Consider the following 27,252-nt stretch of genomic DNA (forward strand, 5'->3'; position numbering starts at 1 on the left):
CACACATATATATAAACAACTTCTAAAGGGAGTTAAGCATATTTTCACTTTGCTGTACATCAGAACTTAACACAAAATTGTAAATCAACTATACCTCAACTTTAAAAATTTTTTTAAATTAAAATGTATCTCAATAATTTCTCTCTAAAATCTTATATTTGGCTCTCAGATTCTTCCGTTTAGCAGAGAAAAAAGGTGATACAGGAAAATTAGCTTCTTATAAAACTAAAGTAGTTCTGTGTATTCAGAATGGTGAAAGTTTCATCAAGTAATCTTTTCTGGATTTTTTTTTCTGGATTACTATAAACCTGGTTTCTGGGATCCTAACATTTATCATTATCATAATTTTATCATCTAACATTTACTTCTGAGAAGATTTATCCTTTGAGGGAAAATATTAATTTTATAATTATGCTATAGCGTGATTTTAGCCTAAAAGGTGGTAACTGGGCAGTTGTTACAACTAGAAAAACTCAAAAAAAAAAAAAAAAAAAAGGTTAGAGAGCGTTTTATTTTAGAGTTGCCATCCTGAAACCAAGGAGATTCAACCCTGAACCTGGAACAATTGATATAAATCTTACACGTAAACACCACCTGTTACTCACTTCCTTCTGGCTATAAATTCAGCTCTGTCTTTTCCTGGTTGTGTGGGACACAACTTGTGGACGTTGCTGAATCCCTCTGAGCCTGTCCTGGTATTTGAAAAAGAGAAGTGATCACGCCTAATTTAAGCTGGTCTGTAAATGTGAAGTAAGACCATGCATGCCGAGTGCATTACTCAGAGTCTCGCATAAATAATAGGTTCTTAATACATACCCAGTTGCCCCCATGCTAATCTCAGAACTTTCCAGAATGAGATGGGACTTCATAGTTTATCGTGATGGTCTCTGAATGGGAGTCAGGAATTATAGTACAGAACACCCTATCTTCTGTCTTGGCAGAAAGCTCATCACTTTAGATTTTGAAATCTGGTGAGCTCCCGGTACACTGGCTTTACAAGCAAGCCCGCCTCTCTCCTTCCTCCATTGTAGCTTTTCTTCTATTTAAGGAAGAATGTCCTTTGAAACCAGTGGTTCTCATACTTTAGGGTGCATCAGAATTACCCAGACAGCTTATTAAACAGGAGGTCTACAGTAGGGTCTGAGAGAATTTGCATTTCCAGTAGGTTCCCAGGTTCTGGGACCCAGCTTTGAGGACTATGCTCTTGCCTCTTGGGCTTGTAAACAGCAGTCCACTTTGGTGACTTTCCTCTGAGTCAAAACAGCACCTGGATTGGTTACAAAAACATCATGGATTATCCTGCTGAAAGACTAGGGGAAAAAATGCATTCTGACAGTTAAGTTACTGAAAGTAGATGAACCAAATCAAAATTTACAAACCTCTAAACGACGATTCATGAGTCCTAATCTTTTTCTTCCAGTTAATATTTTCACAAAAGCTTTTCTCAGGATATCAGCAGTGGAAGTAGCACAACTTTACGCCATCATTGAGAAATAGGGGGGCTCACTAATTTAAAAATTTTTAAACAAGTGATGATTCATTCAAGTGATAATGTTCAAAGCCTTCAAACTGCATTGCCTCCTTCTTTGACTGTCCCAGTCTCCTTGGTGTGACTTTTCTCCTAAAGCTGCAATGTTTCAAGTCATTTTCCCAGAATCTAACATTACACACAAAAACTACAAAGCATCACAGATTACTGACTTCAGTTTTGCATGAGTTTGTCTTAACTCCATTTAGATTTTAAACTCATTGATATCCAAACTGTCTTCTTATTTCTGTTTAATGTTCCATAACACTTAACACAGTACCCTACAGCTAGCGTGCAGTCCATAAATATTTACTGATACATTTTGATTGAAGTAAATCCACACCTCTGCTTTGATCAAAAAGCAATCAAGTAATTGAGAAGAGGGAAAAACAAAATACAGAACTGTAAATAGTACGCTGCATTTTGTGCATGTGAACCAGCAGACTGTCTCTTCTGTTCAAAGATTTACTTTCAGAAATAGAAGGGACCCACTCGACACGTGCACCCATTTAGTCTATATGTCTTCCCTGTCTACTGAGCTGACGGGGGCCATGAATAATGTCAGTTTCAACTGGTAGAAAATACATATATAACTATAGAGCTTTTGAACTTAAAAGAAGAATGGTTTCACCTAGATTGCTGGCCAGTTCTTTCTCTCCCCACCCCCTCCCCATTCCTCAGGGGCCCCTTGGGTCAATCTTTTGGCATTATATGTAGATTTATAAGCAGTACATTGTAGCCATGTGTTTTGGAGCCAAGTTGCCTGGTTTGAATCTCAACTACATGATTTACTGGCTGTGTGAACTTGAGCCAGGGTCTCACTCAGGCTGTCCAATTTATGCAACTCTTAAAAATAATACAAAATAGGACTTACCTCATCTGGTTGGGGTGAAAACTAAATAAGAGGATGTGTGCAAACTATTAAGAATAGTAGGTGCTTAAAAAATGATAGTTAAATTATTGATGATTCTGTAGTTCCAAGCACCAAAATAATATTTTGGTTTATTGGTTGAGTTTTTTTCTTCCCAAGGAAATTCTTATGTCCAGTCTAAATCTCTCCTGGGATCTTGAGACCTTCAACATTTCTGCCTGTCCTCAGGCCTGAATATTGGATGTGGGGGCTTCTCTAGTTGCCCCTGTTCCATTTGACAGAGCTTGGCCATGTTGTGAGCTCCCAACCCCTCCCCAACACCTCTCCGTTGGCTGCTAAAATAGGTAAGTTTATTGCTCAGAACTATCCCTTCCCTGCCTCATCCACCACGGACAGAGTACACTTTCCTCTCCTTTGCCTCTGGGCTCAGTCTTGTTACCTGCTTTGGCCAATAGGATGCTGGCAGCCATGATGCAAGCAAAGGCTTGAGAGGTGCTTGTGTAGTTGGCTGTACTTGTACGCTGACATTGCCAGGAGAAGAGCTTCCTCCAGGTGGTCATTGCCCCTTCAGATTGGACCAGAATGGACATGTGAAACAGAGCCACCTCAGCCAAGCTGGAAGAATAAATGATTCGTTTTAAGCCCCTGTGTTTGAGGGTAGTTTGTTATACAGCATTATGGTGGCAGTAGCTAACCCATACTTTTGTCCAACCTTCTGAAAATTTTCAGCGTATAGCCCCATTTAAAAACTAATCATTGAAGTAACCTAATCTGCATGATTATTCACATCTTCTCCTAGTAACCAATCACTCCCTAAGCCACTCATTCAAATGTTTTCCCTCTTCTTTGCCTTATTTTATTTTCAGATTGTAATGTCACTGACACACACCTGTGAACAAGAAGTTATATATAATAATGTTCACCACAACATTATTCAAAGTAGCAAATATTGAAATGATGTAATACCCATCAGCAGGAGTAAACCATGATAGAACCATAAATGGAATACTCTACAGCAGTTAAAAGGAATGAACAATGGTAGCTATCAGAGCAGCTAGCATTGACCACGAAGAGCCAGTGGCAGAACATGCATCATGATACCATTTATTTAAAGTTTAAAAATCTGCTAAACAGAATCATATAATTTGATGGCTATATCAATATTTTTGAAACAAGTAAAAACAACATACATGAGAATAATAATACCATATCAACTTTGGAGAAAGAGTGAGGGAAGTGGATCAGAAAGGGCACAAAAGGAACATCAGCTGTACCAATATAATTTTTTAAATGTCTTGAAAACATTCTGAAAGAATATAGTCTAATGTTTAAGATATGATAATGCTGGGTGGTAAATACATAGGTATAAATATTATAACATAATCATTTATTCTAGGTATCTTTAAAATACTTTACAATTAAAATTTTTAATAGCAAAGTTTTTAAGGAGAGACTGTGGGAGTTATTATAACTTGGTTGCTATGATCTGAATGTTTGTGTGCCCCCAGAATTAATCCGTTGAAATCCTAATCCCTAGAGCAATAGTACTTGGAGGGAGGTCTTTGGGAGGTGATTAGGCTGCAGTAAGTTTGAAGAAAAACTTCATATGTGAAGGAGAAGTGAAAATCGAGGAAATGGGATGAGGACGATGGGAGACGAGGCGGGAAAGTTCAGACCCCAGAGTCCGCAGAGGCGAAGGGCTGAGGGCGCGCGTGTGCAGGACTGGATTCCCAGCGGCCGCAGGGCGCGGCTTCCCCTTTCCGGTCCTCCCCGGGGGCGATCAGGTGGAGCCGGGAGGCCGGAGGAGGGGCGGGAGGAAGGGGTGCGGTCCGGGTCAAGGGCGGGCGGGAGCGAGCGCGGAGCAGCAGCGGCCGGACCGCACACTCTCGCTGGCCGCTCTTCCGCCCGCGGGTTCCCGAGGCCTCGCTCCAGGTAAGTTCAGCCTCCCCTCGCGTCGCCCCGAGCCTCGCCGGCCGCGCCTGCTGCCCCGCCGCTTGGAGCTATCGGCGCGCTTCGGCTGGTTCCCCAACAAGCGCAGCGGAGCCCTGGGCCAGCAGCGGGCTGGTTTCCACCTCGCACACCCACCCGCCTGGGGCTTGGACTCCACGACCCGCTTTTCAGAATCCAGGAAGCTGAGGCCCAGGGGAGCAGAAGTGCCTGCCCTGGAGGGGTCACCCAGTTCTGGTCAGGGAGGGGCGCAAGCTGACAGCCAGCTGTTCCCGGCGCCCTAGACCCCTGGCTTTTCCTCACAGCTAGCCGCGCAGGGGTCCAGTTGGCTATCTTTGCCTCCCCAACCCTCAGGGTCTTGGGAACATAGAAAGAGAGGGGAGTCGGGATGGTCTTCCGTCCCCAGAGCCTTAGGAGGGGCTGGCTCCAAGCACCATTCTGAGCACTTGGAACCCCACCCATCCTTGTGAGCACGTCCTCTTCTTCGCGGAGGCCGTTTATTTTTATTTCGTCTAATTCTTTTAGGAGGTAGAAGAAAGGTGTATTTAGATACTGGGCATTGGGAGAAGTCGGCGTTTCCTTGAAAGGACTCACCTTTTTCTTTGATTGCAAGAGTCTGATTCACTGGGCATGAATCATTCCCCTCGCATTTGAGTCAGCAGATAGTTGATCTGAGTACTTGATAGCAAGTGACCACATATAGGAAACTGGTTTTCACAGGATCTAGAAGGTTCTGGGTCGCAGTAGGCCCCTCTGGCTGCTGATAAGAAGGTACGCCGCCCGGGCTAAGTCTTTTTCCAAGGATTTGTGTTCTGCGCAGATAGCTAGACTCTGCCCTCTGGGCGGAGACTTATTAAAAATCAACATCATGAAGATTGTAACTCATAAAAGCATTATTCTGTGAAGATACTGCCATTGGCTTTCATGAAGGCAGAAAACTTAAGACTGACGAAAAAGGGAACTCAAAGATGTAAAGAAAACCAGAACTTTGTTCTCAGAACCGTGTGGTTGTGTAGAGACACCTGCTGAAATAATGGGAACAAGGAGGAAGTAAAGGAAATGATGCAAGCACTCTATAATCTCTTTACAAACAGGATGCTTAAAGTTCTGTTGTTAGGCCATTTGGCCTCCACTTGAGAGTAATTCTTCTCTTCTTAAAACTTAAATCAGTAATAAATACTCGTAATTTACAAATTATACTGGATCCATACGTAGCATCAGCTTTGACATTGTATAGGCCGGGTACTTGGGTCAGGCAGAAGCTTGGGGGTTAAATACATTTCTTCGGAGTGTGACTTACTCGGTTCAGTAGGGGTGGCACAGAGATACAGCTGGCCCTCCGTAGCCCCGGGTTTCGCGCCAAACTGCGACTGGTAGAATCCGCATGCAGAGCCCGCGGGTACAGGGAACCGACTGTACCGCGCCATTTCACGTGAGGGACTTGCGCATGCGCGGAATTTGGGCTCTGCGGGCTAGAGGGGAGGGACTTGGAACTGCGGATACCTTTGGACCAACTGTACCTCTCTGTGCCCCAGCTGCTTCGTATACAAAGTGGAGGTGTTATTAGTGATACACAGCTCCCCTAGATTGTTGTGAGGCTTTTATTAAATCATTCATTAATTTAATAAGCATTTTTTAGTACTTTCTATGCCCCAGTGAACAAGCATGACAAAAATCTCTAGCCTTTCAGAATTGACCTTAAAGTGTTTTTTTAAAAAATATTTTTTCGTATTACCTGCAACATAGTAATAAGTCAAAACTTTAGCCGATATTATTATACATGTTATTTCATTTAATGCCAGCAACAGCTCTCCTCTCCCCTTTTTACAGATGAGGAAACTGAGGCTCAAATAATTGTGTCTAGCTTTAAAAGGCAAAACCAGAACTAATGTTATGATAATGACACAGTATTCACTGTATATGTAGGGGAATGTAGTGTTAGACCCTGTAACTAGAGAGCCGACTACCCTCCCCTACAGAGAGTCTGAGAAAATTAAGGCTAAATATTTTCAGAGACTAATAGTGTCATTTCCTTTTGAACTTTGCTCTGGGACGAACACTGAATTTTTAGAATATTTTGTTCCCAGGAAGGGAAGGAGCAACTTTTATTTCTAAGTCAACCCTGGAGATTTGCCAGCATGTTTAAATAATGTTTACATATGGAAAGTGTGTCTGAGTTCTCAGTCAGGGCTCCATCAAAGGATTGCCCTTTTTCACCTATAGGCTCCATGGAGGACTGGACCTTCCTTAAAGAGCACGCATGCCTATTTATAACAGGCTGTAGACTTGGAGCCTTGTAAAATGTAAACAGAGATTTCACAAACACAAGGAATGAAACTGAAAAAAAAAAAAAAACTGAATACAGGGACAGGTTTTTGTGGTTGTTCCCTATGACAGTAGTTAAAAGAAATCAACAATCAATGTAGTTCTGGATTTTAAATGAGTCAAAAATTAGCTTTCCAGGAAACCTTTGCAAACCTCTTTAAGTACAGAAATTTATTTTTTCTATCTTATTTTGGGCCTTTCACAGGTCTAGCACGGTCCGTTGTAGACAGTAGGTGCTCAGTAAATGTTTGTTTACCAGATGGAGATACATCCTCTTCCTGAGATGGTTTCTCTTTGAATCTTGACTTCTGTCTACTGGCTTAGAGATTAAAGGTTAGCCTGAGATTATGGTGTTCTGAATCTCAGATTTATACCATTCAGTACTTCTATTTTCCTTTAATAGGCTAGTGTGATCTCAACTCAAGACAAAGGTGGGATAGCATGGCATCTATCTGGGTAAGTAAAAACTAAGCCTTCATAACACAGTAAGTTATCTGAGTCAAATCAAAATACAAAAAGTCAAAATATTAAGAAGAAACTTTGAAAGTTGATAAAAGGGTCATGTGAAGAAATTAACATGCCCACTGGAGGATGTCTAAAAATAAGAACATATTAAATGTATTAATAAAAATACATAGTTAAAATAATTTGTACTGACACCAAAGCATAGGGGTCAATAACAGAATAAATTGAGTATGTGATTTGGGAATTTATTATATGAAAAAGATAACATTTCATATCAAAGAGGAGACAGTGACATATTCAATAAATGATGTTAGGAAAACTTCTAGCCATTTGGGGGAAAAAGTAAATTTGTATTCCTTCTCCTTTCTTACATTGAACTAAAATTACAGATGGAGAAAATACTGAAATGAAAGAGTTAAAATATGGGTGAATTTAAAAAATAATCTTGGAGTAGGGAAGGCAGGTACAACCATGATACATACCAAGAGCCTAAAAGAAAAATATCGATCTATTTAACTATATACAAATTTATAATTCATGATGGCAAACAATACTGATGACCCATAGGGGAAAAATATTTGCAGCACATTTGACAAAAGACTCATTTCTTTAGCATAAAAATAACAAATAAATCAATGAGAAAAATGAACTCAGTATGGAAAAGTTTATAAGGGACATGACTAGGATATGAAAAGAATGATAAATGTCCAAGAAACATGAGAAGTAAAGAAATGTAAATAACACAATGAGAATCCATTTCTACCTAAGTATTGGTAAAGGTGAAAAAATTGTAAGGAGACCAGTGTTACAGAAGATGTGGACAAAGCAGGCATGCTCACACCTGTTTGTGGGAGAGTCAGCGTGGCAGTCTTCAGGATGGCATTTTGGCAATACCTATCGGTGTTTAAACACACACCCCCTGTAACCCAGTGATTCCACTTCTGGGTATTTATCAAATAGGTATACTTGCGTAAGGTTGAAACAATATAGGCCTTAGGACATTCATTTGTGTTAATGAAAATGTACACATAGCATAAATAGCCATCCATGGGGTATGAAATTACTCAGTTGTAACTTACAGCCATTTTATATCATCATTTTAAAAAAAGGAAAGAATGGATCAGCTCTCTATATATCGATATAAAAAATGCCCAAAGATATATTAATCAAAAAAAATCAAGTTTCAGAATAGTATGTACATTGTGATTCCGTTTAAAAGAAAGAAAAAAGAAAAGGAAAAATATATACACAAAGACGGTATTACATGAAAATTTTCTGGAAAGAGGGAACTGTGAGCAGGAGCACTTTTATTTTCAATGCATCACCTTCTGTGCTCTGATTTTTTTATACTGATGAAAAGATATTATATTTCATAAGTGAGGGGCAGAGAGCCTTAAAGAGTAACTCACATGGAGATGTGAGCAGCCCTTGGCATGTGTGGTGACAGTGGGAGATGTGCTGCTATGATGCTTTGCTTGGTCCCAAATTATTCCTTGTCACTGGCCAGTGGGCTGACACGCCCTTTCCAGGTCTGAAGTTCCTACTACTGTCTTGGATATCTAGTAGAGTCAGATGAAAAAAATGCAACTCTTCAAAATGCTGGCGTTTAAAAAAAAAAAAAAAGAGTTTCCTTCTTGCCTTCGTCCATTAGTAAGTCGACATCCAGTGAGTTGGTCAAGCTCTCCAGGGACACCTTCAAAGTCACGGCACATTTCTGAAGAGCCAGGAGAGCCAGGAGAGTGTGAGAGTGTGTGTTCATTTCCTGCTGCCTCCATGAGCAATTCCCACAGACCTAGCAGCTGAAGACAACACCCATGTAGTATCTCCACACAGTTCTATGTGTTAGAGCCCAAGTGCTTCTCATGGCACTAAGATCAAGGAGTTGGCAGGGCTATGGTCCTTTCTAGAGACTTTGGGAGGAATCCACCTCTGAGCTTGTTTTGGTTATTGGCAAAATTGAGTTCCTTTCAGTTGTGAGACTGGGTCCCTTGCTGGCTGTCGGCAGGGTTGTCCTTATCTCCTCAAGACCTCTGCCAGTCCTTGTACATGGCTCCTGACATCTCAGAACAGCGATGGTGCCTGGAATCCTTCTCGAACTTGCAGCTTCTACAGCTCACCCTCCTGGGGCATCTCTCCTCCACATTCCTCTACTTTCTCCAGCTGGAGATAGTTTGCTACTGTTATATCTCACATGATTAGTTTGAGCCCACCCATCCAGGACAATGTCCTTGTTTTAAGGTTTGGGACCTTTAGTTACATCTGCAAAGTCCCTTTAGTCATATAACATAACACATTCATGGGGGTCCAAGGGTCATGGTGTGGGCATTGTAGTTGGGAGCCATGGTTCTGCCCACCACAAGGGGATGATAGCATTGGACATTGGGCGGTGGGAGAGAAGGGGAGGGGACAGACCAGAAAGGGGAAGCTGGGCATTGGGGGGGCTCTAGTAAAGAAAGAGGCCCCAGCCAAAGAGGGCCTCCCGCTACCTTGCTTTTTGTTTTTTGTTTTCCTCCTCTCTCAAATTAAAGAACTAACATGTATGAGTGAGATCTCTGAGAGCAAATATTAAAAACAATTCAGAACTACTCTAGAAAACAGGATGGTGCTTCCTCAAAATATTCCAAAAAAAATTTGGATACACGCTACAACCTAGATGAACCTTGAGGACATTATGCTAAATGAAATGAGTCAGTAATAAAAAGACAAAATAGTATATGATCTCATTTATCTGAGATACCTAAATTCATAGAGACAGAAATAGAATTGTGGTTGCCAGGGTCTGGGGGAGGGGGAAGAGGGGTTTGTTGCTTAATGCGTATAGAATTGTAGTTCTGTGCCATGAAAAAGTTAAGTTCTAGAGCTCTGAGTATGAATATTCTCACTACTGCTGAACTTTACACTTAAAAATGTTCAAAGTGGTACATTGTATGTTATACTTTTTTTTAAACCACAATTTTAAAAAAACCCCTCAGATTTCTGTAAGTACTCTTATCACTAAGTTTTATCTGTTCTCTGTTTGTCTCTTACACACAAAAGCACATACACACCCAAACACAAGTGAGCAACCAAATCTATGCTTTTCTACAAAACTGTAGATGATTTGTGGTTACCAGTGTGCAGTGAGTTTATTGGAGTGATATGATCGAAGGGAGGACTTTGGTTGGAATTTCAGTACATTACCGTTGAAGATGAAAGAGTAGCGGGTTTCCTAGGTCTGTATATTCTATCTAGAAGTGTTGCAACCCTCTCATTGTTTCAGATGTTGCATTACTACTTCCTTTGTTTAAAATTTTTGAATATGGGTAGCCGCATTTTTCAAAAGTTTGCATTACACCACTTTGTTTTTAGGAAAGACCTACATTAGTATAGGCACACCTTAGAGATATTGCACGTTTGGTTCCAGACCACTGCAATAAAGCCAATATCTCAATAAATTTTTTGGTTTCCCAGTGCGTATAGAAGTTATGTTTTGGAAACCATAGAACTCCTAGAAGAAAACATTGCCAGAACAGTCTTTGACATAAATTGTAGCAATTTTTTTTGGATCTGTCTTCTAAAGCAATGGAAGTAAAAGCAGAAATAAACAATTGAGGCCTAATTAGACTTAAAAGCCTTTGCACAGCAAAGGAAACCATTGACAAAATGAAAAGACAACTTACTAAATGGGAGAAAATATTTGCTATTGTTATGACTGATAAGGAGTTAATATCCAAAATACGTCAACAGCTCATACAACTTTACATCAAAAGAACAAGCAACCAAATTAAAAACTGGACAAAAGACCTGAATAGACTTTTTTCCAAAAAAGACATACAGATAGCCAACAGGCACGTGAAAAGATGTGCAACACTGATAGTCATCAGAGAAATGCAAATTAAGCCACAGTGAGATATCACCTCACACCTGTTAGAATGGCTGTCATCACAAAGACCACAAATAGCAAATGTTGGCAGGAATGTGGAGAAAAGGGAACCCTCAAACACTGTTGGTGGAAATGTAAATTGGTGTAGCCACTATGGAAAACAATATGGAATTTTCTCTAAAAACTAAAAATAGAACTACCATATGACCGAGCAATTCTACTCCTAGGTATATATCCTAAAAAAAACCAAAAACACTCATTTGAAAAGATACATGTACCCCAATGTTCATAGCAGTATGATTTACAATTGCCAAGGAAACAACCTAAGCACCCATCAACAGATGACTGGATAAAGAGGATGTGATACACACACACACACAACACACACACACACACACACACACACACACACACACACACACACACCCCGGAATATTACTCAGCCATAAAAAAGAATAAAATGTGGCCATTTGCAGCAACATGGATGGACCTGGAGGGCATTATGCCAAGTGCAGTAAGTCAAAGACAAATAATATATGGTATGATGTGTATGTGGAGTATAAAAAATACAACAAACTGGTGACTATAACAAAAAAGAAGCAGACTCACAGATATAGAGAACAAGCTAGTAATTACAAGTGAGGGATGGGGCATAAGAAATACAAATTATTAGCTATAAAATAAGCCTCAATGTGGGGAATGTAGCCAATAAAAAGTTATATTCAATACTTTGTAATAACCTATAATGGAAATTAATCTGAAAAAGAATATATAATATATGTGTAACTTAACCACTTTGCTGTACACCAGAAACCAACACAGCATGGCAAATCAACAGCAATAAAAATTTATGTTTACACTATGTAGTCTGTTGTGTACAATAGCATTGTCTAAAAAAGCAATGTGTGTACCTTAATTTTAAAATACTTTATTGCTAGAAAATGCTAACTATCATCTGAGCCTTCAGGGAGTTGTAGTCTTTTTGCAAGAGTGACATCAAAGATCACTGATCACGAATCACCAAAACAAATATAGTAATAATGAAAAAGTTTAAATATTGCTAGAATTACCAAAACATGACACAGAGACACGAAGTGAGCAAAATGGTGTTGGAAAAATGGCACTGATGGTCCTGGTTGATTCAGGGTTGTCACAAACCTCAATTTGTAAAAACTGTAGGATCTGCAAAGAGCAATACAGCGAAGTGCCACAAAGACGAGGTACGCCCGTACCTGCCTCCCTCACCGAAAGAAATCCAAAGTGGATTTCTGCTTTTGTGCCGTTGCCGTATTAATGTAGGTCTTTCTTAAAATCGAAGTGATGTAATGTGAACTTTCGAATATCAGGGTACTCTTGGCTTTATGCCATTTCGGGTTCCGAAAGGTTTCATGCGAACGCTCTGCCTTCAGACAGCGGGGGAGCCTGTGTGTCTCTGCTCAGGGAGGGCGTGGACCGCTTCGCCCCGACGAGGGGGCCTGGTATCTTAACAGTCTGTGCTCTGTGGACTCAAGGTCTCTTGTCACATGTTGCCGTTACATCTATAGCAAGCACTCAGGCATTCCACAACTTAGAATGTGTTGGGACATTTCTTCTGCAGATACTATAGCAGGTTTTTTCCCACACGTGCCTTCTACAGTGCTGGTTTCTCCTACTCCGAGCTTTTTTCTCTTGGGTCAATGTCTAACTTTTACAGAATTATAATGAATGCAATTACTACTTGTTTGAACTCTCAAATTAGTATTTTTATTATGCTAGTATGATGTTTCTAAATTAGCTCATTGTCATTATAATCATCATGAACCATGATAACTTCCTAACCTACTGTACACACTCCCTTCCCCACTCCAAACTCTAATTTGCAAAATGAGGAAGGAGAACACAGAGTTTTTCTGGAACCAAGGGGTAAAAGAAATTTTATAAAAATGTAACTTCCCATAAGGATGATGCCTACGAACTTTGCCTTGAAGGAGTTCAGTCAAACGGTAGTTACACAATTAAAGCAGCAAGTACCTAGTGCAGCGGGCTCTCCCGGGAGCAGAATGCACACCATTCAGCCACAGTGCAGTTCTTCTCAGAACTCTCTAATTGGTGAAGAGGCAGACTCTTGAGCATGACCTTGAACAAGTTATTCAGTCTCTCACTATGAGTATCCACCAGCCAGGGAGTTCGTCTGAGCCTTGGTGTCCAGAGCTTTTACTGGAGTTTTATTACATAGTCACGGTAGAACTTGGTCTCCAGTCCCCTTCCCCTCCCAAAGTGCCAGCCCTCTAATCATCCAGGGTTTGGAAGCATTAAGTCAGTTCGTGTAAAATGCATTAATAGAGCCTGGCATGCCGTGAGCCCTCAGTAATGTCGGAATCGTGATCATTTTGGTATATTCATTTTTTTTTCTATAAACATATACATTTCTAATTAAATCCCAGTAACTGTTTTAGTAAAGGAGCTGCTGCCTGTTTCCTGGGCCTGGTTTTATTGCAAATCAGCAGCATCCCCCTTCCCACTGGAATGATTCTCTCTGAGCCAACTGAAACCAAAGGATTTTCCCCATAAATATATGCTTTCTGACAACTCTTATTTTTAGTATTTTCATATATATATGAAAAGTTTTATATATATATGTATGTATTACTTGATTTTATTTTTTAGAGCAGTTTTAAGTTCATAGCAAAATCAAGGAAAAGATACAGAGACTTGCTGTGCATTCCCCAGCCTCACACATGTGTAGCTCCCCCATTATCAACATCCCCCACTGGATGGTACTTTTGTTACAACCAATGAACCTACATTGACACATCATTATTTTCCAAGTTCCATACTTTATGTTACTTGCTGTTGTACGTTCTGTGGGCTTGGATGTTCATATATATTTAAAGGCATATAATGCCCTGTTCTCACTCCTGGTGGGTGGACGGCAGTACAATTCCAACACTACCCCGGGTTAGCATCAGACTCCACAGGTGTAGGGGCTCAGCCCTCACTTCAGACACCGGCTGCAAGTGTCAGAGTCACCTGCTTTGCTGACCAGGGGCTATAAATTGGGGGAGGGAGGTTCCATGACTCTGTTCAGTAGTTTTTTAGAGTAACTAACAGAATTCCCTGTAAGAGCTATATTTACAATTACACTTTTATTATAAAACCTACACATAGAGTAAAGTCTGGAAAGGCGCTGGGTGCAGAGCTTCAGTGCCTTGTCCCCCTGGAGTCAGGGTGCCTCCCTTCCCTGCACATCAGAGTATTCACCAGCCAGGGAGTTCCTCTGAGCCTCAGTGTCCAGAGCTTTTACTGGAATTTTATTACATAGTCACGGTAGAACTCAAGTCTCCAGACCCCTTCCCCTCCCAGAGTGCCAGCCCTCTAATCATGTGACTGGTCTTTTTAGTGGCCAGTCTGGTCCTATAGCTCCCTCAGGGCTACCAAGAGTCCCCTCATTAGCACAATAAAGACATTCCTATCCCTCAGGACATTCTAGTGATTTCTGAAGCTCTGTGGTTGGAACCCAGGACAAAGACCAGCTATATCTTCCTTATACCATGCATATATAAGTATGTAAGTCATATCAAGCCTGCATAGAGTTTCCAAAATATCACATTCCTGGTTTGTTTTTGGTTTTTTTTTTTTTTTTTTTTTTGCTAAAATTATACCAACACAATGACACTGGTTATCTTATGCTGGTCAGAAGCTCTGGTTGGAAGTTACCTCTTTAATCATAAGTAAGACTGAAGAAAATGAGTTAATGTTTTGTAAGAGACTCAGACTGGCAGGCAGAATCACTCAAAACATGGGGCCCATGGAGAAGACATACAAAAAGGGATGCTTGTTGGTGGAAGGGTTGGGGGAGGTTTATTTAAGGTGGAAACTCACTGATAGGAGAAGCTAGTCCATGATAATGCGTCCTTGGTGAGAATTAGAGAGCATAGCTTCCTGTTTCCACCCCACCCATCCTCTCTTTCCTGGGAACAAGCTTGGTGCAGTTTGATGCATGAGAATACGATGTTCCCATTTCTGCAGCATAACCCAAAGGAAGGACACCAGTGGTAGGGCTCCCAGGAAAGGTGCAGTGTGCTAATGTGAGAGGGAACTTGGGGAAGGTAATACCTTTCCAGTTCTGCCCCGTGGATGACATCAGCCCTGGGCATTGGGATGTTTTTGGTCCTGGGTATGGGGGATTTGCAAGAGCCCCATCCACGTTCATATTTCTTGCTTTGGTGGGGGCATACAAATAGACCTTTCTTTCCTGGTGTGTTTGCTGTTCCCAACAATGCAAACTTAAACAACGTGTGGCGAGAACACCTGTGTTCCCGGCACGTGGATGTGCTGAGTTTCTTCTCTGGTCTCCCTCCCTTCTGCTGCATCTCAGGGCTAGATGATCAGCTTTCTAACGGTTTTCACTGAAATAGACTTTTCACATCCCAAGCACTACGTACAGTCATCAGGCTTGATTAGGTACTTTCTACATGATTGCAACTTCTTGTCTGATGTATGTTTCAAACCATGTTTCCTGAAGCTTCTTTAGGTAAATATTGGCACTCAGACACTTACACAATTGGTCCTCTGCAGGAAGTTAATGAAAAACAGGTTAGACCTGGATTTCAAATCAAAACATTAGAGACTTGTTTTAAGACAAAGCCTGGAAAGAAATACCGTATAATCTGAGGAGAAGAAAGAGGAATGAATGGGATGAACATTAAGGGGCTGTTCTCTGCTGCTTCCTGACCCAAGTCCAACCACCCAGGAGTAAAAGTCCTTCTTTTATGTTTAATCATAATAAAAAGTGTAATTTTCCAATCTAATCTGTAGCCGTTGAAGAAGCCTGGTAAACTAAAGGCAAAGAAGCAAAGAAAAAGTTTTAGGTTGAGAACAAAGAAGGTGAAGGGGAGAAGGTTTGACTTGATTCTCTTAAAAGTCTATTTTTGGGATGGATGTTAAGCTGTTAGAAAAACTAAGTATTTTAGAGTACTGAGCAATAAGATTAATACAGAGGTCTCATATGAATTAAGAGAATAACTCAAAAGGGCAGAAGATTCTCAAGTTTGCCCCTTCCTCCATTGTCAGACCTTTGTTCCTTTCATTTTCAACTGTTTGTGTTTGATAAATACCTCGCCTAGGTTCTGGAGGCATGTGTAAATAAGAGTAGAGACAGCCTCACGAGAACAGGATTTACAAAAGGTGAAGAATGCATTTGTCAAATTTTTGAGATATGGCATAGAGCTCTGAAAGTCTGGTCGTGGCATTTGAGAATTAGCAACGTAAGCAAGACCTAGAACAAGAAAGCATTTCATATTCACTCATTCATCCAGCAGGTATTTACTAAGCATCTGCCAGATGCTCTTTTAGATTCTGAGGGTACAGTAGACAAAGAAAAATAAAATCCTGGAGCTTACATGACTGATTTTATTAGGGAAGACAGCTAATAAACAAAGAAATAGATGTATAATCTATAAAGTCAGTTTTGAGTGCTCTGGAGAAAAGCAGAGATGGAGCATGAAAGTGATGAGGTGTGTTATTTTCTGCTGAGACATGTGAGCAGAAGTCAACGTGGAGTGACGGAGTGAGCAGGGAGGATATCCAGGCAGAAGGAACAGCAGGTGTACAGCTCTGACCGGAAGAACAGTAAGAAAACTCCCACGAAGTGATAGGAGGGGGTGAGGAGATTTGGGAAGGCAGTACAGTTCTCTTTTTTTTTTTTTTTTGTTACTGCAGGATCCTCCCAGCACCACTGAGAATCCCAATAGTCCCAGCAGCCTTTGCATGAACTATTGAAGAAGTTTCCATTGTCTAGGTTTGTGTTGCGTTAGGAAGCATTCTTAAATCTGTAGCAACTTGTGAGGATTGTCACTTCCCAAACACACTCATACAGAGCCCATAAGATCATGCATTTTAACATCGTGTCAGGTGGGTATTAATGACCTTGGTCATGGATGCAATAAATGTTCTTTCCAGAATGTTACAAACAGTAAATGTCCCTGGTCTTAGTCCCACCCAGGTAGATTCCCATTCGCATAGAAGTGAAGTGGGAGGAGAGTGGGTGTCACCACTGTACTCCCCAAATCCAAAGCTGCCATTCTCCAGCCAAGGACTCCTTTAAGAAGATGTAGATGATGATACCGGATTCCTCACTTCAGTGAGCCCAGTTCTATCTATCTTCCACACTTAGAGTGAAGGTCCATTAAATGGAAGGTCCCCACAAGATGGAGTTAGTTATGCATAGAGCCGAAGACATGGCCAGAAGAACCACAACAGTCTTTAATTCTCTGTGGCCCTTGGCCAAGAGGAGAGTTTGGTCATGATGTATCAGTTAAGTTAAGCTCCTGACTTTGATTGTGGTACAAAAAGATAATCCTCAGATACTGGTGCTAGATGATTCAAAAGATGAATATAACTTATTTATAATCTACTGCAAACAAATATTGAAAATTATTCTAAGAAGGAAGTTTGTGTTGATGAAGTCTTTCCAGGAGCTCAGTGTTTCAAGTTCATTCCAGGTGGTCGGGTTCCCTACCTTTGACAGAGAACCACTGAGTGCTTGACGAGCCAGGGAGGAGGATGCGGTAGAGTCACTGGAAGCATCCCCGGTGCACCAGGCATCCTTCTGGGCTGTGGAACCAGCTTTGAAAGACCTGGAGTGGCCTGTGGTGCTGAAAGAGGTCACTTACGTAGTCCTGACATCTTCCAAACCTCCTGGAATACCATGGTCACTTTGACGTCTAGACCGTCGATATTTGAAGGAAGCAACTTCATCAGGCAGCCAACTGTCCAGTGTCGCCTTGGAGAAATTCCACACTTTGGGGTGTCATTGTCTTGCTTCCACCTACTTCCAGCAAACTCACTCACAGGTATTTATTAAGCCCTTATCTGCAGGCTAAGGACTGGGCTAAGAGTTGGATATAGTGTGAATAAAATGAAAGGTCTCTGCCCAATGGAACTTTAATTTCAAGGAAGTGGGGACAGAGATAAACAGTGCAAGGTGTTACTGAATGCTGAGCGCCCTAAGAGGGAGAGGATGCTGAGGCAGAGAATAACAAGAGAGGATCCTCCCAGGTCAGGTGCTCCGGGCAGACCTGTCGGAGGAGATGGCCTTTAATCGAAGACTGAAGGCAGAAAAACATTCCAGATAAAGGGAACAGCGTGAACAAAGACATGAAGATGAGAAAGAGATCGGCATGGACCAGCTGGACTTCCAGAGAACTGGCCTGGGATATGGGCAAAGGGACAGTCGACCCCAGGTGATCGTGATGACGGAGGTTGGGCCAGACCCCGCAGGCTGTGCGGACAGTGCAGGGAACTTGGACTTTATTTGCTATCCAGTAGGAGGTCAGAGGAGGGTGTTCCAGAGGGAAGTGCCATGCCCAGACTTCGATCTCTCACAGATCCCTGGCTGCTGTGTGGGAAATGTCTAAAGGTGGTCATAGTAGGAAGCCAGGAGGGAGACTCGGGCAGGTGTCCCCGTCCAGAGGAGTGATGATGGTGACTTGGATGACAGCAGTGCCAAAGACAGTGGGTAGAAGTACACAGGAGATTCTTTTTCTGAGAGGATCTCAACAGGTCTTGCAGATGATTGCGTTTGGAGGGAAAGAGAAAAAATTAAAGGGGACCTCCAGCTTTCTGGTGGTTGTTGGTGCCATTGAAAGTGCTGGAGCATGTGTAGCTATTATGGAAAACAGGATTGGCATCTTGTGTTTTTTCTCTTTCATCCATCCTTCTGAGTATGAATGTTGAACTTCCTGGAAACCCAGTGCACTTTCGGGAAGAAATAGATATTTCCCGAGTCCAGGACAGAGTGGCCTCTGTGAGGGATGGTAGCAGACAACTCTCCAGCCCCAGCGTGGCTCCCTCAGTGGCTTCAAGGTATCACGTGCTATGACTGACACCCACAGGATAGCTTTAGAGAGTCAGGGAAAATGAAATAGGGATGAAGAAGACTCAACCCAGCCTAGTGATTCAGAGCAAAGACCGATGAGGCTGACCACGTGCTGGCCGTGTGGCCTTGGGCACCGGCTTTATTGTCACCTGCGAGCGGGATCTACTCTGCCTTGTAAGTTTGCTGTGAGGGCTGAACAAGCTAGCGCAGGAAACATTAGCACGTGGTGAGGAGCAGCAACTGTTATTAATGTAAAGATCTCCTGTTTCTCCCCCCCTTTTTATTTAGACAGTCCTTGCTGTAAACTTATTTTCGAACTGGTTTCAGGATCATGTTCCCTTTCAGGGCATCTGAAGGTCTTTGAGAAAAGAAAAGCAACACAATGTGTTTAAGGGATGTGGATGGAAATCTGATCAAACACGATTAAAAAAAAAAGACTTTGCTGAGTATTCACGTGATGTCTTGTACTAGTGCTGACCCTCTGTTAGGGTAGCAGGTTCGTGGAAATCAATGAAGTCAAGTGATTCGCAATCTAATTGTCAAAGAATTAAGCCTGCAGTGAAGCAGGCGCTGCAGGCAGTTTTGTTTGGCTGTAAAAATGCCAACATTCCTGCAACAATGAGCTCATTGTCACATTCTTCCTCTCCACCCCCGTAAAAGAATCTGTGACTTGTTTGCTCATTTTTGTTTTGGTTTTCTGGGCAGCTAAGAAGGAAATAGTGCAGTGATTCTCAAACATGTTAGTGCATTACAATCCTCTAGAGGGCCTGTGAAACGCAGATCCTGCATCTTAGCCCTGAGTTGTTGATTCCAGACTTGGGTGGGGCCCGAGAACCTGCATTTCTAGTAAGTTCCTGGTGATGCCGATGCTGCTGGTCCAGGAACCTCACTTTGAGAACTGCTAACATGGAGTGCCCTGAGGCCTCATGGTGGGGCGGAGAGCCCGGGCATCTTAGTCCCAAGCAAGTGGGTTCAGATGCTGGGGCTGTTCTTAGCAGCAGACTTATGTTAAACAAATAATCTCTCTGAGATCCAGTTTCTTCCATTTTTAAATGGAAATAATAAAATCCCCCTCGCTGAGGTCATTGTAAGAGTTTAAGAAGATGTGTGTGAAGCACCTTGTTCACTGCCTGGCATGTGTTAGTTTAAAAGAGTCTATTCGTTTCCTTCACTGTAAGGTATTTGTGTGTAAGTCATGCATTTATTTCTGAATGTTTGGGGCAACCACGTCCATCAAATGAATAATACTGCTTATTTGAATGACTGAAGCAGTTCAAAAGATTCCACTAAGATTCCACTTCATAATTCCTGTGCCATTTTTCAAGCTGGTGTGTGTGTGTGTGTGTGTGTGTAGCTTATTCCTTTTAATTAAATGAATAGTTTCTCCCCATTTAATTCTTATTAGGTAGCAAACTGCATACGGGACTGGGAATTTCACCCTTCCAGTTTTGTGCATTGGAATTGGAACGTCAGCATATTTTGACATGTAGGCAGCAGAGGGCAGTGAAAAGGTTGCAGCTGGAATGGAAACCCTGAGTTTTCATAATTCCTGAACAATTAGAATCTGACTGCAGTTTTGCCTTTTTTGGGTTCAGAAGCAACCGCGTACATGTTTGCCTGGCCCAGAGGCACCTGGGGAGCCTCCTAAACTTGTAGAGTCTAACATCTCATTTCTAAAGACTGTGAAGCCAGATGTCTAGGGCAGGGCCTGGTCATGTGCATTTTAAAGTGTCAATGAAAAATTAATCAGTTGATCTAAGAAAAAAATGGAAAAATTTGTTCAAGGCGAATGGAGGATTATAACCTGGGAGCAGCCTCTCAGAAAGCTCTGAGAACTACTCCACCTGTTAGAAGTCACAGCACAGTTAATGTAAGTTTTTTGAGACTGAGGGCTGGACATTAAGTGACATGTCACTGACAGTTTTCATGATCCAGATCTGCAGGTACAAAGTGGTGGGTCCTCGTGACCCCTTACAAGGTCAAGGAGGAATGTTATCTTTTAAGGAGTTGTCTTGTTGATGCCAGGAGCATGTTGCTGTTTATGGCTGAGCAGATGTTTCTGCCAATGGAGAGGTTTGGTCAATGCATCGTGTGGATGCACAAAGCACAGGAGTGGGGAGAGAGGAGCCCAAAGGGCAGAGAAACGTCTTTTTTAGGTTTAAATTTTTCTTGTCTTGCCATAAAATGTGAATTTTACTTTACAAAAGAATCACCCCAGGTGGCGGCGAGACTACATTTCAAGAAAGAGGAGGAATGAGCAGGATGGTCATGACTGCTTTCACACTCAGACACACTCAGATGCCGCTTCTTAACTAGCTACGTGGACTTAGCGGATTCTCCAATCTTCCTAAATCTTGGTGTCTCACATGTGAAATGGGTCACTGTAACTCCGTCAGCAAGGCTGCTATGCAGGCTTCAGTTAACATGCATAATGTGTCAGGAGGCACTCAGATGCTCTAGTTCTGGGAAGCTGCTTCTCACATGCCAGACAAGGAAGGTGAACAGATGAAATAAACATGACAGTTCATTAGATGCGTAAAACGGAAATGAAGCCAGTTGGCTGTGTGAATCCATAAAGTATTCACTAAGCTTTGAAGAAAGAGAAGTGGCCAAAGATTATGTTGAAGGGACTGATTTCTTACAGGTGGTTTAGATCAGGCGCATTCACAACTAGTTTCTAACTTGTTGTAGTTAATTTTTTTAGAATCAAAACTCTTTTCTTTTGGACTCTTTAAGATGAAATGATGTTGGATTGTATTGAAACAAGTTGTTCAATCTAATCTGTTGAATCAGCCGACGATCATTTTTAACTGTGCCAGAACATTAATTTCCCATTCTCTTTAATGTGAGAAGATAATGTCTTTTCATAAAAATATTAAACACTGTAGGAAAGCCCAAATGAAGCCATCTTAATGCGAGACAACAGAGCCAATAGTATTTAGTAATAGGATAGGGAAGTCAGTTTAGAAAGAAAACATTGTTACTGTAGAGACAGATTTTTATTCAGAGTTAGGAAATACCATATAAGTACATGTTTACTTGAGTTTTTCTCAATTTCTCTTAAGCAGTTTTAAGATATTTTATTCTGTCTGTAGGATGATTCTTCCCAACTTACTGCCATGTTTCTAATTTATGTGCTTAAAATTAGTATTGTGGCATTTTTTAATTCCATGCTATTCCGGAAGACCTGTGTCAGTGAAGCTTTCAAAAGGGAATTTATCAGCCACAATTGTTCATCCATTAAACAAAGCTCAAGAACAGACAGTCCTAAAAGGTTTTCATTATGGGTCCTCTGGTGTAGAATTCCCCGAGGACAGCAGTCAGCATTAATGAAAACATCTTGAAGTCTGCAAGCCACAATTACTTCTGTGAGAGATGCAGTAAAGAGTTTTGAATCATCACTTTAAAAAAAGAGGATGTGTTAACCAAACTCAGGTTCAGCTGCTCGCCACTCAAAAGCCAGTAATCAAGAGGCAGGTGTCAATAGAAAGGAAAGGTGTTTTAATCAGAAAAGCCAACAATCTGGGGAGAAGGTGGACTCATGTCCAGAGACCAGCTCCAGAGATTCTGTTCAGCTGTGAGTTTTGGCTGTTGCAGGTAGAGAGTTAATCATTCTGTAGCTGCTTAACTAACTTCATTCTTCTTTTTATCTAGGAAAAGAATCAACAAAGTAGGCAAGTTAGTTTCAGTTGCTTAGTGATCTCATTCCTATAATTAGGTTCTTTTAAGATTAGAGGGGGGCATAAGTGAGCAAGTAAGAAAGGGGCAAAAGAGCTGCTTTCAGAGGTAGGAAATTCCCACTTTCTCATGGCTTTCATGCAGATGCCACTTTAAAGATAGTATTCTTCAATCACCAGGATGAACACAAGTCATTGCTCTAGAGAATGAATGTTTTATGTTTCCAAATTGCTATACAAGAGAGAAAAAGAAGGAGGCCTATTGTATATGTGGTAGTTGTTGCATTGCCTGCATGTCCAGGGCAGAGAGACTCTCTTGAACTACTCCTGAAGTGATAAGAAGGTGTGCGACTTATGGGTTTGTTATGGGTTTCCAGTGGGCATAGGGGATTATGCATATGTAGTATAAATAAAGATGTCGTTTTGAACCAGTGAGACTGTCAGATATTTTTTTCTAGGTTGGACACCGAGGGACAGTGAGAGATTATCCAGGTTTTAGCCCATCAGTGGATGCTGAAGCTATTCGTAAGGCAATCAGAGGAATCGGTAAGTAATGCTTTACAATTCCTTTCTTAATGTTGAAGCAAATCCGGAACGTTAAGTCTAAAAATGCATAGGTTCAGTTTGCCCAAGTCGCCTTACTCAGTGAGAGAAATTGGAAGCACTTTTTTAAATTGTGAAATAATGAGGAAAAGTATCATGAAGTCAGTTTTATTCCATCTTAATATTTGCCATGTTTACTTAGTATTAAACACCACCATCACCATCACTGCTGCCAACAATGATCACCATCATCATCATAAGTCATTACAGACACAGTCCCTGCTGACTCTGCCGGGATCTCATTCCCACCCTGTTCCCTGGAGATAAACGCCTTTCTAAATTAGAATTTGTTCCCGTGAAACTTGTAGCTCGGAACTCCATATGTGTGCACATTTTGTTTTGCAGGGTCTCATACAGTATAAATTGGAATCATACTGTACATATTCTTCTGCAGCTTATTTTTTATCCCTTAACATTATGTTTTGGAGATATATGCTTGTTGATATGTTTAGCTTTAGTTCATTCATTTTAACTGCAGAGTAGTCTATTGAATTATTGCATCATAAGATGGGAATATTGATGGGACATTTAAATTGCCTACAATTCTTTTCTATTACAATATAAAAACACTGCATTGAATAGTCGTGCTTAAGCCTAGTACGCATTTGCTAACACCTCTCTAGAATGTAATGGTTGGACTCTCTGGGTTGAAGGGGATGTTCACCTCCAAATTAACCAGAAGTCTTGCCAAAACTGCTCTCTCAAATGAATATATGAATTAGCATCCCTACCAGCAATATATGAGACTTCTTGCTCTGTGTTCTCATCAATACTTACTGTGATTGTCCTGTTTAGTTTTTCCAATTGAGAGGGTCTACAATTGTATCTCATTCTGTATCTGTTTGCTTCCTCTCTCCTCCCCATCCCCCATACTGATGCAGTGAAGCATCCTTTCTTGTTTATCTGCTACCTTTTCCATGTATTACTTCTTCATATATTTTTTTGTTTTTCAGTTGGGTTGTCTTTTTCTTACTTGGCAAATTTTGTTTTAAATAAATTCTGGATACAAAACTTTTAATTACCAGCTATGAAAATATCTTTTCCCAGTCTGTGGTTTTCATTTAACATAGGTTGTAGTCAATTTTATTGCATAGAAGTTTTAAACTTTAGTGAAATTGTTTACCAGTATCTTTGTAATGATTTATACTTACTGTGTCTTTTCTATAATGAGCTCATAAAGATATTCTCCTGTATTTTCTACTCAAAGTTTTACAGTCTTACTTTTTTCACATTGAGATCTTTAATCTGCCTGAAATTAATGTTTGTGCAGGGTGCTTAAATCTAATTCTATTTTATCACATGTGGCTATGTAATTGTCCCAGTGCAGTTTATTGAAGAGGTCATCCTTTCCACGCTGATTTGTAATGCCACCTTTCTTTTATAAGTTTTATTTTTCTGCCCTGTGTTACACCCCCCTTGGTCTATGTGCCTTTCCTTGTCTCAATACCACGTTGTCATAATTTCCACTATAATTTAATACTGCTACTTGGTGTCTAGTAAGGCAGGAGCCCTTCTTGGCTCTTTGCCCTCCCCTATGAATTTTAGGGTCAGTTTGTCAAGTTTTATGAATTATACTATTAGAGTTATCAGTGTAATATTACTTTATTTCTGCCTATTTAAGGTTTTTTTCTATTTTTAAGTGAAAGTTATTTCTTTATTAATCTCTTTGATTCCCTATTTATACACAGTGTTGAGTAGACTTTTCCATGCAGTTAATGGCAAATTGAATGAATTAATGGTCTCCAAAGTCTATTGCTTGTCTTTCTCCCTTAACATTATATTTCTCTGTGAATTTTTGTGTTTTGGTTTGCAGGCCCACTTTGAGGAGGAGATTTTTGTTTGTGAGCACCACTCCCAGCACCAGAACCAGGTGTCATGGTGGCCTTGGCCTTAGGCATGTGTCAGATCCAGTCTCCGAACCATGAGGCAGCTTGGTTTGGTTTCTGGTGATGAGCATGTGCAAGAATAAGCGAGGAGAAACTGCCTGGCATACAACCTACATGTAACTGTGGGTAGTTAGTTAACGTCTGGAGTCTAGGGGCACAGGGTATAGAGACACAGGGAAGGGGCTGGGAAGTTAGAACAGAGACATGAGGCAGGAGTTAGAGCCTAATGAACTGGTTGGTGTACAAGCCAAGGGGCTCAAACTTCATCCTGAATGTTACAGAGAATCTTTAGAGTTTCAACCAAGGGATTGACATAATCAGACGCATTTTAAAATTTTTGCTTAGAAAAAACATTTACTGAGGCAGTAATATACAGTATGAATGATAAAGAGGTCAAGTTAGGAGGCTACTGAAGTTTCTAGGTAAAATATGATGAGTGCACAGTGAAGGAGGAGAGAACAGATTCAAGAGATGCAGATGGTTGCTACCATGTAGAGAGTAAGGGAAAGAATGAGGTATAGGATGACTCCCAGGATTTTTGGCTGGATGACTACATTTATAGCAGTGACATTGATGAGGGAACACAGTGAAAGACAAGTTAGAGAAGAAACAGAATGAATCCAACCTGGAGCAGACTGAGTTTGAGATGCTTGTAGTTGGAGGTGTCTAGCTGTGCACCAACCCAGGTGCCATTAAGGTCCAAGCTGATGATCATACTCACAGGGCACAACAAGGGTTTAATCAGATTCTGTGTTTACTTAACTCCGTAGAAGAATACAAGGCCAGAGACACAGTGGGGCAGCATCTTTCACTGGGAGGCCCAGCGGCTAATCACGTACAGTTTCTTTTGTGCCATCTTTCATGTAGAGTGTGTACCACTGCCACGGGCCTGTGGAGCCAAGGTGTCTGTGAGTTACCGCAACATAGGGAAACTGAGCCTTGAGTTCCAACTAATCTTTCATACCGTGCTAGTCATGCAAGCCCGAGGCGCACAAGTCAGCTCGCAGCCCCCAGCTTCGGGGCTGTCCTCTGCCACGCAGGAGCAGACACAGCTTCCTGCATTGCCTTTTTTCCTTCATACTGGTTCCAGGTGTATAGCAAAGTGATTCAGTTATACGCATACACATATGTATGTCTACTTCTCTTTTTTTCAATTCTTTTCCAGGATAGGTTATTACAAGATATTAAATATAGTTCTCTGTGCTGTACAGTAGGTCCTTGTTGTGTGTCTATTTTATATATTGTAGTGTGTAACTGTTAATCCCATACTCTTAATTTACTACTCTCCACTTCCCACATTATCGTAATACTATAATTACCAAGAAAATAGTGACCTGGAGGTCATTTATAGGCAAGCCAGCATCAGCCTTATACTTGTGCTTACCACAGGTGGTTAAGTATATGGATGTGAAATGCCTGAAGGGGGTGTGGACCAGTGATAGAAATAAGGCTTTGGAGGCAGCGATCTGGGTTCAGGTGCATGCTGCACCACTTAAAAGCTGCATGCTTTGGCAAATGAGAGAAGTTCTCTAGGTGTTAGTATCTTTTCCTTTAGGATGGCTTAATCATGCCTACTGTCCAGGACTCCTGTGAATATTATTAACTATGACAGTGAATAAAAGGTACTTAGTATGTGGTAGATTCTCAACAAATGTCAGTTCCTTTTTTCTAGGAAATAAATGATTCTGATGTCAAATATGGAGATAAGAGAGAAATAAAAGGTGATAAGATAGTAACTTACCCTCATAAGGATGAAAAAACCTACTTCAAAAGCAACGTGTTCTTTGTACTACTCCCTCGTCTGATACGGGTAGGAATGTTGGGCAATGATTGTTTTCTGCCCCCCAGACTATCCAAATAAAGTTCATTTTCTTTTGCAAAACCCAGGCAATCAAGGAAATAAAGATGCCAACCTGGGAAGATCTGGAAATTAAAAATTAAAATGCCCTCCTCTCTGCATTTGTTTCAGACCATTAATCATTGTACTTTTGTTCATGACAGTTATTAAGCATATTTGGGTTGACGATGAATAAAATTATTTTTCTTTCACATAGGAACGGATGAGAACATGCTCATCAGCATTCTGGCTGAACGGTCGAATGCACAGCGGCAGCTGATTGTGAAGGAATACCAAGCAGCCTATGGAAAGGTACGATTCTGTTAATGTAACAGGCAGTAAAGAGCTAATCACTGATGGATCATGGCGGCTCCCCCATGATTATGCCCACGG

The 27,252-nt window shown here is 41.2% G+C and overlaps 1 protein-coding gene and 1 long non-coding RNA gene across 3 annotated transcripts in view; one reads left to right on the plus strand and one right to left on the minus strand.

Annotated features, from left to right (window-relative positions):
- Nucleotides 1-470: 470 nt before the first annotated feature.
- Nucleotides 471-5,279, minus strand: LOC135321280 (uncharacterized). The gene is made up of 3 exons (XR_010380871.1): nt 4,941-5,279; nt 2,839-3,014; nt 471-1,267 (listed from the first exon to the last, which is right to left on the minus strand). It is a non-coding gene; the product is annotated as an uncharacterized LOC135321280 (long non-coding RNA).
- The window catches only part of ANXA3 (annexin A3), a 47,305-nt gene continuing 24,245 nt past the window's right edge, over nt 4,193-27,252 (plus strand). Inside the window, exons 1-4 of one of the 2 annotated variants that reach the window (XM_031432527.2) lie at nt 4,193-4,331; nt 7,075-7,127; nt 22,992-23,079; nt 27,077-27,171. In XM_031432527.2, coding sequence (XP_031288387.1) covers nt 7,113-7,127; nt 22,992-23,079; nt 27,077-27,171 — 198 coding nt within the window. In that variant the 5' untranslated portion in view covers nt 4,193-4,331; nt 7,075-7,112. Of the gene's footprint in view, nt 4,332-7,074; nt 7,128-17,549; nt 17,832-22,991; nt 23,080-27,076; nt 27,172-27,252 lie in introns of those variants that run through there. The other variant, XM_064485648.1, reaches the window with a different exon arrangement.

Source organism: Camelus dromedarius, chromosome 1 (assembly GCF_036321535.1).
Source record: "Camelus dromedarius isolate mCamDro1 chromosome 1, mCamDro1.pat, whole genome shotgun sequence".
Lineage (NCBI taxonomy): Eukaryota > Metazoa > Chordata > Mammalia > Artiodactyla > Camelidae > Camelus > Camelus dromedarius.